The sequence below is a fragment of the Acyrthosiphon pisum genome, chromosome A1 (genome assembly GCF_005508785.2).
Source record: "Acyrthosiphon pisum isolate AL4f chromosome A1, pea_aphid_22Mar2018_4r6ur, whole genome shotgun sequence".
NCBI classification, from domain to species: domain Eukaryota; kingdom Metazoa; phylum Arthropoda; class Insecta; order Hemiptera; family Aphididae; genus Acyrthosiphon; species Acyrthosiphon pisum.
The window spans coordinates 170177326-170187687 of record NC_042494.1 but is presented as its reverse complement, the minus strand read 5'-3'; the positions used below and the strand labels follow the sequence as shown (position 1 = coordinate 170187687).

Genomic DNA, 10362 nt, shown 5'->3' with positions numbered 1-10362 from the left:
GACTAGTTATTAGCTTATTTACCGATAATAGATAACAAATATTCTATAGGTAATCGTAATAAAATAATAGAAAGATTACTAAAAATATATTAATATCCAATTTAAAATCGATGTCATACATTCTACAATACTAGTTGGACTTCACCTTATTATTATACATCTAGCTGATCCCGTGCACTTAGTTTCCCAGCAACCAATAATTATTATTATAATAATTAATAGCTTCAAAACCCATGGTAACCATTTATAAATAAAAAATTCCTGTTTGAGCACCTCCCGGGGTTGGTCCTCTCCCTTTTTAAACTTTTAATAATTTGACTCTTTTTGAGCTGTTTACGGACATTGTCAGTTTTCAATTTTTTTAGTTTTTTTTTCTATAAATATCAATAAAGTCTTATCTGTTGGGCCAAAAAGTGTAAAAATGTAATACAAGGCTCCTGATATATTGTTACAATAGTAGTGTAAAAATATAAAAAGTACATAGGCACAATTTTTTTTTATCAGCATTTAAAGATCGAATTTTGACAAGATTTATCAAATTTTAATTTGAATAATTATTTTGTAGTTAAACATTTATAAAATGTTCAACTTTTGTATCTAAGAATTGAATATTTAAAATAAGATTCCACGTAAGTAATTAATTCTGTTACCAAAAAATCTAAAAAATACATTTACACAGTTTATTTCTATAGTCATTTTAAGTTCAAATTGGGACGAAATTACATATTAAAAACCTAGAATAACTATTTTAGTTATTTTGTTGTGATTGTATAATATTATTCGTGGGTAAACTTGAAACTTCTAAATTATACTATCATATATCTATGATAGTATCACGGTTTGTTGTTGATGTATAACGCGTTATAGGCAGTGTTGAGAAATATCTAGGTAAAAATTATTTATCTTTTATCCTATCTAGATAAATTTCTACTCAGTTATCTTTATCTTCATCTAGATAAAATTCTAGTTATCTATGAGTAAGTACTTATCTAGATAGTTTATTTAAATGAACTAAAAAAAAATTTGAAAATTTAAAATATTTTTATTATTTTATTTTTACATTTTTCTATTTTTCATTTATTACATAGAAAACACGTTTAGTAATATGCATTATAATACCATGATTTTAATATTTATTAATATTCATTGTCAGTCTGGAGTTTTACATCGTAAACAATGAGAAAACCCAAAAATAGAAATATGTAATGGGCATGTAGTAGGTAAGATTGTAAGAACAACTAATAATAGCAAAAGCAAAAACATCTATCCCTAGAAGTGTGTACGAAGTATGAAAAATAATTATTGTTTTAAACCGACAAAAATAAACCAACATTCATGGATTTTGGACTCACAAGCATAATAATATTATAATAATTGTAATTTATAACAATTTAATATTTATAAAACCCTATTATAATTCACGGTATTTCAGTTATCGCTTAACCGATCTGTACGACCTCTGTCCTCTGCTTTAAAAAAATTTAAATTATGTATTTTTTTTGACCTGTAGACTCAAGTAGGTATCCTGAATATTTTTAAAATTAAACATGAAATACATGAAATTATCTCATATTTATCTAGATAAAAATATACTAATTTTTATCTTTATCTAGATCAAATTTAGTATAATTATCTTTATCTGTATCTAGATAAAAATTATTACAGTCACCTTTATCTTTATCTAGATAAATTATTAGCACGATTAAAGATATAACTATGATACTATCTTTAATCGTGATTATTAGTAATCTATTCCCAACACTGGTTATAATAGGTACCTACCTACAGTGGTGCCGAAGTCCATGGTGAATTTTAAAAAATGTGGCCGGCCGGCCATATTTTATTTAATTCATAACTTTAATATGAGCATGAGTATATTTAAACCGTGATTATGAATAAATGTATATTAGAGTACCTCTATATTAAATAATTAAGATATTGAGGCCGGGAGGTTTTAAAATTGCCCGACCACATTTTAAAAACTTCGGCGCCACTGGGTACCTAATAGATATTGTGATATGATTAATTTGGAATTTATTATAGGTCAATTTTTTTTTTAATACCTTAGATAACTGATAAGTATATAATATATCTTATACCTAGACTGACATACCGTCTCCGCTCAGAATCGTTTTTCTTATACAGTGATATTATATCATTGGATTCAAATTTAATACTATCCATTATACAGTGACCCACTTGTAACCTACTGTACAGCAGAGCGACATCCACAACACCTTTTTATATTTATACATACCAACTAAACAAATAAATATTAATACAATTTTGCAAAGGTACATTTGTACACTTGTACAATAATTCAATCATTTTACGCCTTGATTTATCTATGCACTCTAGTCTCTATAATCGAAATCGATCAGCAAATTTCTGAAGCAGTGTGCAGTATGCAGTATGACAGTATATACAGGAGACGGTCGATAGTGCCAGCGTCGCGCGTCGTCGCAATATTTATTATTATCACGATTTAAGATACTATCTTAAATCGTGATTATTAATTATTAATTACTTTATCAAGACACCTGATCTCCAGAATTAATTCCAGTATTCTAATTGTGGTGCCGGGTGCGGGGTGAGGCGGGTCATTCCACTAAGCACTGTGCGAGCTGTCCCCCACCTAGCTATAGTAGAGCGGCTATAATATATAATGTAGAAATGTACCCGGCGGCCCGAGGCAGTGTATATGACGCCTTGGCTGGCGTTTTGCGCATGCGCCATTCACAATAACGCCGCACCCCGTATACCACCTTCCATGCATTAACATAGGTAACTGCCTCGACGAGTGTCGATGTCGAACCTCTAGCGGTGGCGGCGCAGCGCGACACGCGCTGGTCGCAGGATTAAACTCAAACGGCAAGGTTATTATAGCTTATAAATTAAAACGTTACTGCGACGTGACCACGTGAGCCATTCTCCAGTGTCATGCAAGTTGTATACGAAAAAAAATTAATATAAAATATAAATTTAGGTAAATAGAATTATGAAATGATGAAAAACTAAAAAGTAAAAATTAACTAAAAAATTGCGCCCCAAAAAATATTGCACCCTAGGCCAGTGCCTTGGTGGCCTATGGGTAAATCCGCCCCTGCTAGTACCTATGTATAAAACTAAAAATGGTAAATGAAAATAATGAATAATAAATCTAGTAAGAGGAGTAATTTATAAAATACTACTTAGAATAAAACTTAAATTATACATAAACGAGTTGTAATAACAAACATATTGTTTTCATAGTAAAATGAACTAAATAAACCCAGTCTATCATTACAGAAATTATAGAGTAACCAGATGACAATTAAGTGATTCCATTATCAAAATTAGAACAATAATTCTGCATGCAAATCGAGAATACCTACTTTCTCAATAAAAAAATAAGTGATTAAACAAGTTTTGTGTAAAATGAGACTATAGTTCCGGTGGCGTGACGAAGGACTTTATTTGAGGCTCGTGCCTCAGTTTAAAGGGTGGTGGGTGCCCTGGAAATTAGGGGCATTACACATATTATAGTAAATAATGCATTAAGTACATAACAAGAATAAACAAATCTCTCTCAGTTTCTGTTAACGTAATTACTTATTAACTAAGTGGTATTTATAATTACTAATATAAATTTATTGTGATTCAGAAGTAACTTAAGTTTGCCATGCCACTGTATAGTTCTTAATAAGCACGGTAAAACAAACATAGAGCTGAAATTACAATATAAAAGTAAATTATAGTAGATTAATATAAAATAAGGGCGAATGAGTTATAAAAAAACAATAAAATAATGTACAGCTTATGGTACTTTATTAATATGTAAAAAAAACAATTAAAAACATTTAAACAAACTTAATTTGCACATTGCACCAGTATCTCACAAATAAGTTACATGAGATACAATGTAAACATGATGTTTAGTTGATGGAATAGAATTTAATTAATTAAATTGCTTATTTTATGATTCTAAAATAGTCAATTTAAGTTATACAAAAACTGTTCATTCAAAAATTCACGAAATTTTAAATTTATATAATAAAAAAATCATATACACATGATTGTATTAAAAATTATCAACCATGAGACTATTTAAGGCTTATACTAATGAGTTTTAAAATGTGGTGGTCCATCAATGACTACTCCAGCTATAATTTCAATTAGACCAACATCATTCAAACTCGATTCTACTAACTTCCATGTATTGGTCTTTGGATTATAAATTTCTAATGAATCCAAATTAGTAGAATCTTCATCTGTTCCACCCATAACATACAATAATCCATCTAATACAACTACTGCTATATAAAACATATAATCTAAAATCAATACATTTTCTTTGAAAAAATAATAATTATAGTTACCAGGATTTCTTCTGCATATATGCATATCAGGAATACTAGTCCAAACTTTGGATCTTTCTGTATAGACTTCTACACTTTTATGAACTACTGACCCATCCCAACCTCCAATAGCATACATCACACCATCTAAAACTCCTACACTAACACGACTGCGGCATATGGACAATTCTGCAACTAGTTTCCATCTGTCAATACTCGGATCATAACATTCAACAGATTTGAAAAATTGCTTTGATGAACTATCATACCCTCCTACCTATACAATTGAATAAAATGTAATGAATATAAAACTTGAAATTATAAATTAAATATTTATTTACGGCGTATAAAAGATTATTTAGAACTCCAACACCAACACAGAATCTCTTACTGGACATACTTGAAACCATTCTCCATTCTTGAATACTGACATCAAAAACCTCGGCACTGTTCAAACCATTAACACCATCATGTCCGCCAACCTAGATTTAATAAAATATATTATATTTATTGTTGTGTATTGTTAATATGAATAATAACATAAACGTATATTATAGTCTTTTATTATGAAAAGTATAAATCGAACTGACGTACATATAAAATTGTCTACTTGCTAATGACCGATGGACAATCCCCACCGATCGTAATATGATACTTATGATTATTATTGTTAATATAAACGTTTAGTATATAATGTAAATGCTGAATATGCAACATCTCTTTCCTTTAAAAAAAAATATTAAGTATTTTGTATAGTGCTTATAATTACTATGTTAGTATTTATTTTATTTTTTTTTTTTTTTTTACATACGAGTATTTATTATATAATATAACTGATATAATTAATAGTTAATTATTGCCCTAAGCATAATCACTTGGAGAATATCTCTGAGGCGGTTTTCTAGATCTAATTGGTCTGGGTGTTTTATTTACTATTACGGGATCGGCCGGATCGGGATTTTGATTTTCAACTACAGTTTCAGTATTTTTATAATTTTCATTTGTTTGTCTAGCTGGTGTAGGTGACAGTGAGTTATTTATTTGGTTGTGTGGCCATATCTGATCAGTGTGTCTTATCCATTCAGAACCCTCGTCTAGTATGATTTTATGAGTGTTTTTACTAATGTTTTCTGTAATTTTTCCTTTTTGCCAATTTTCATTTTTATTTCGATAATCCTTAACTAATACCAAATCACCCTCTTTTATATTAATATCTCTTTTTCCTGAATTTTTTATTTGTGTAATTTGGTTATTAATAACTACTTCATTTGTGTTTGGGATTAATAAATCGAAAATGGTACGTGTTGAGCGGCCAAACATAAGTTTTGCTGGCGTTTCATTTGTGGTTGAGTGTACAGTATTTCTATACATCAATAAAAATTTATTCAAATGGTGTAATGATGTTGAACATTTATTAAAAAATTGCTTAACTATTTTTACTCCAGATTCGGCAAATCCATTTGTGGAAAGGTGCCCCTGTCAAGTGCCTGATACCTAGTGTCTTGCAATATGACTGGAATTCATCGCCATTAAAACATTTTGCATTGTCAGTTGTTATTGTTCTGGGAATGCCAAAACGTGCAATTAACTCAGACAGTTTTGTTATGACCGTTTGTGCTGTCATCGAATTTACTTGAAAAACTTCTAGCCACTTTGTGGTTGCATCGACAATAATTAGGAATGTTTTGTTTTTGTACGGACCTAAGAAATCGCAATGCACTCTCGTCCATTGTCTTTGTGGCCATTTCCACGGAGTTAGTACTGACTTAGGAGGATTAGGTCTCGCATTTATGCATTCATTGCAGTTTCGGGCCATATCCTCAATTTCTTTATCTATACTAGGCCACCAGAAATACGAACGCGCAATGCTTTTCATACTCGACATGCCAATATGACAAGAATGCAGTTCAGTTAGAATTGACTTACGGAATTTGGTTGGTATGATTACTCTATAGCCCCAAAATAAACAATCTTGTTCAGCAGTAATTTCTATTTTGCGTGTATTATACGAGTTTAATTCGGAATTTATTGAAAAGTCATTACTCCATGAACCTGTTTTTGTAGCGTGTAATACTCTAGAGGTAATTGGATCTCTTTTCGTTTCAATTTTAATTTTGTGCCAATCTAGCGGAAATGGTGACTGTTCGTGAATAAAATTGATGTGAGCGTCATCATATTCATTAATATTATTGTTGCATTGGTTTGTTTTAATGCGTGATAAAAAGTCAACAGTATTTCCTTCTGATTTAATATACTTAATTTCAAAATCGAATGAAGAAAGAACGTATGCCCAACGTTGTAAGCGATTTGCCGCATAAATTGGTATTCCTTTTTTTTCTCCAAATATGTGGATTAACGGTTTGTGATCAGTAACTAATGTAAATTTTCTACCGTATAAATAATCGTAAAATTTTTGAACACCAAAAATTATGGCTAGACCTTCTTTTTCGATTTGTGGAAATTTGCATTCACTGTTTGACAATACTCGTGATGCATATGCAATTGGTCTTTCTGAGTGGTCAGGATAAGTGTGCGATATGATTGCACCTAGTGCGTATGACGAAGAATCGACCGTGAGTTTTATGGGAAGTTTTTGGTCATAATGTGCTAACACAGGACTTGAGATAAGCATTTTTTTTATGTTATTATATGCTTGATCACATTCTGGTGACCATAGCCATTTTTTTTCTTGTCTTAGTAATGAGTATAACGGTTTAAGAATGTCTGCTGCTCTTGGAACAAATTTAATGTAATATGTTACTAAACCTAAAAATGATTTTAACATAGTTTTATTTTCTGGAACCAGGGTCGATTGTATTGCATTTATGTGTTTAGTTAAGGTGTGCAAGCCATGCTCATCGATTTTATGACCTAAATATTCAATTGAATTTTTGAGAAAACTACATTTGTTTTGTTTAACCCTTAAACCAACTTCGGATAAAACGTTAAGTAATTTTTTTAATCTATTGTTGTGTTCTTCTACCGTTTTTCCCGCAACTATTATGTCATCTTGAAATATACCAATCCCTTCTAAGCCTGTGGTTGATATTTCCATGGCTTTTTGGAATTCCCCAGCTGAGCTTTTTATTCCGAACGGATTTCGAGTATAACTGAATAGGCCTTTGTGAGTATTTATTGTAGTGTATTTGCGATCACTCTCTTTAATTACCATTTGTTGATATGCATCTTTGAGATCTATTTTAGAAAAATATTTTGAGCCACTTATATTCGCATAAAGATGTTCTATTTTTGGTAAGGGATACTCAGTTCCTTCCAATACGGGGTTGATTGTAATTTTGAAATCACCACAAATTCTAACTGTACCGTCGAGCTTAAGAATTGGAACAATTGGAGTGGCCCATTCGCTATAGTTCACAGGAGTTAAAATATTATTATCTATTAAACGATCAATTTCCGACTCTACCTTAGATTTTAGTGCTAAAGGAATTGACCTTGGCTTGAAAAACTTGGGTATTGCCCCCTTTTTAATGTTTAGCGATATTTGGTATTTATTAAAGGTGCCGATTTCATTTTTGAATAAATGCTCGAAATTTTTTAATATATTCTCTATATTTTCGTTTACATTTATAGTGTTATAAATGGGAGAATAGTTTATTATTTTTAAATCATTTCTACCAATTAATGGCGGTCCTCCGTTTTTTATTACGTAAATGCACATTTTAAAAGACTTTTTCAAATATTTGGCATTTACTATTAATTTTCCTATTGGGCTTATATCATTTCCGACGTAATCGCGTAGTGAAATATCGTTTGGTAATAAAGTTAAATTATTAAAACTTGTATCATATAATTGTTTTGACATTACACTATGCACAGCCCCCGTATCTATTTCAAATTTTAAATCTTTATTTTCAATTAATAAATTGATTATGTACGGTTTTACTTTATTTTGAAAGTTATTTTCAATCATATTAAAAAAAGTGTCAGATAAATTGTACGCGATTGCGTCATCATGAATATTTTCATTCGTGTTATTACCAGAATTTTCGGATAAAAATTTATTGTGTGAGCGGTTATCATACTTTGGTTTATTGTTCTTACTTTTACACATAGGAGCCAAATGACCTTTGATATTGCAAATATTACAACTGTAGTCCTTGTATCGGCATTCTTTTTGTGTGTGGTTTGATCGACCGCATGTTCCACATTTTGATTTTTCCATGATTGACTGCTTGGCTGATTTTGCTTGCTGACTTTGTTTTTGATATTTGAAGTCAGCTTCTTCCTTTATCCATCCGGTTTTATTGTTGATTGTAGATTCTTTTGCAGCAGAAATTTCCATAAGTTGCGAATATGTGATGCTTATTTTTGAGGCATCTTCCTCTAGTAATCGATCTTGAATTGGTCCCGCGTTCATACCAACAACAAAAATGTCACGGATTACAATTTGTAATTCCGTTGAAAAATTACATTTTGATGCTAGGTTCTTTACTCTTGCTCCCCATTCAGCTACAGTTTCGTCTGGTCTCTGCTTTGCGTTGTAGAATGCATATCTTGATGCGAAGTACGATTTCACTGGCTTGTAATAATTGTTTAACAAACCTAATAGTGTGTCGTATGTCTGAACGTCTGGTTTTGCTGGAACGCATAAACTGAATAATATTTTGTGAACTTCCTCACTAATTGAAGATAGTAGTATAGCTCTCTTCTGGACTTCGTTACTTATTCCGTTTGCAATGAAAAAATTTGTAAGTCTTGATTCAAATATTGTTATGTCGTTTCCAGATTCCAAATGTTCCTGGTGAACCTATTATATTATGGAATTGAGTAATATTTTTGTTATTCTCACCCATTTTATAAATATTTTAATTTAATATGAGATGAGTTTAAAAATGTTTATCTTCGTCGCCAATTTGTTGTGTATTGTTAATATGAATAATAACATAAACGTATATTATAGTCTTTTATTATGAAAAGTATAAATCGAACTGACGTACATATAAAATTGTCTACTTACTAATGACCGATGGACAATCCCCACCGATCGTAATATGATACTTATGATTATTATTGTTAATATAAACGTTTAGTATATAATGTAAATGCTGAATATGCAACATTTATCATTCTTAATATAAAATAAGTAATATATTGATAGAACTTACAGCATAAACACAATTATTTAAGACACCAACTCCTAAATTTGTTCGGCCAACTGACATGTCATTCAATGGTAACCATGAGGATGTTTGTGAATATAAATCAAGCATTTTGACAGACTGAGAATTTGTTTTATAAGAACTTCCTACACCAAAGACAAATTGATTTGCTATTAATGCAAGATGAACTGGCAGCCAGCCCTTTCTCATATCAAGTGCTCTCTGCCATGTATTGGTTGAAGGGTCATACCAATTTATAGAAAAGTTTTTCGTGGATTCTGACCTACCCAACACAAGAATAACCTGGAAGAAATATTCAATCAGTTTTGAAGATACATAAATAATAACAAAATCATACTTTTCGTAAATCACCAGACTGTCTAGGTTTACTCCAAATTGTTTGTGGATTGGTAAAAGGATTTAGTGACTTAATAAGATGAAAATTTAATGCATCAATAACATAATCTTTACCTAAAAACATTATAATGATAATCTATATAAATAAACTCATGATAACCTATACAGGTATACTTATGCAAAACATACATTTAGAACTATTTTTAAGAAGAGGTTCATTAACTACATTTTCTAATATATACCGTTTTGATAATAATGACAAACGTATATGTTCCATTAATTCGGGAACAAAAACTTTTCTAAAACCCAATTCATGTCTTACCCAATTAATAACACATTCGTATACCTAGAACAAACAAAAAATAAAATGTATTTATTTATAACAAAATGTCAAACTGTAATTCTCAATTTGTTATTACCTAGTACTTGGGCTATTTGATGATATAATTATTTGCTATACCAGGTACCCGTCACCCACACAAATAAATTATATTACCTCGCTCATATTAAAAGGATTTTTTGCATAGTTGGATATCACAAATTAATAC

The 10362-nt window shown here is 30.5% G+C and overlaps 2 protein-coding genes across 3 annotated transcripts in view; one reads left to right on the top strand and one right to left on the bottom strand.

Annotated features, from left to right (window-relative positions):
• LOC100569249 (ring canal kelch homolog) overlaps positions 1 to 10362 on the top strand; it is a 64310-nt gene that overhangs the window by 52639 nt on the left and 1309 nt on the right. The window lies entirely within an intron of this gene.
• Positions 3773 to 10286, bottom strand: LOC100574361 (ring canal kelch homolog). Of its 2 annotated transcripts, XM_029488847.1 has the most exons (6): positions 10004 to 10284; positions 9816 to 9928; positions 9464 to 9760; positions 4679 to 4819; positions 4359 to 4614; positions 3774 to 4295 (listed from the first exon to the last, which is right to left on the bottom strand). In XM_029488847.1, the coding sequence occupies exons 1-6, from the start codon at positions 10089 to 10091 to the stop codon at positions 4099 to 4101; spliced, it is 1092 nt and encodes a 363-aa protein (XP_029344707.1). In that variant the 5' UTR covers positions 10092 to 10284; the 3' UTR covers positions 3774 to 4098. The 2 variants fall into 2 exon arrangements, with proteins under 2 accessions (XP_029344706.1, XP_029344707.1); XM_029488846.1 differs by having other exon boundaries at positions 3773 to 4614; positions 10004 to 10286.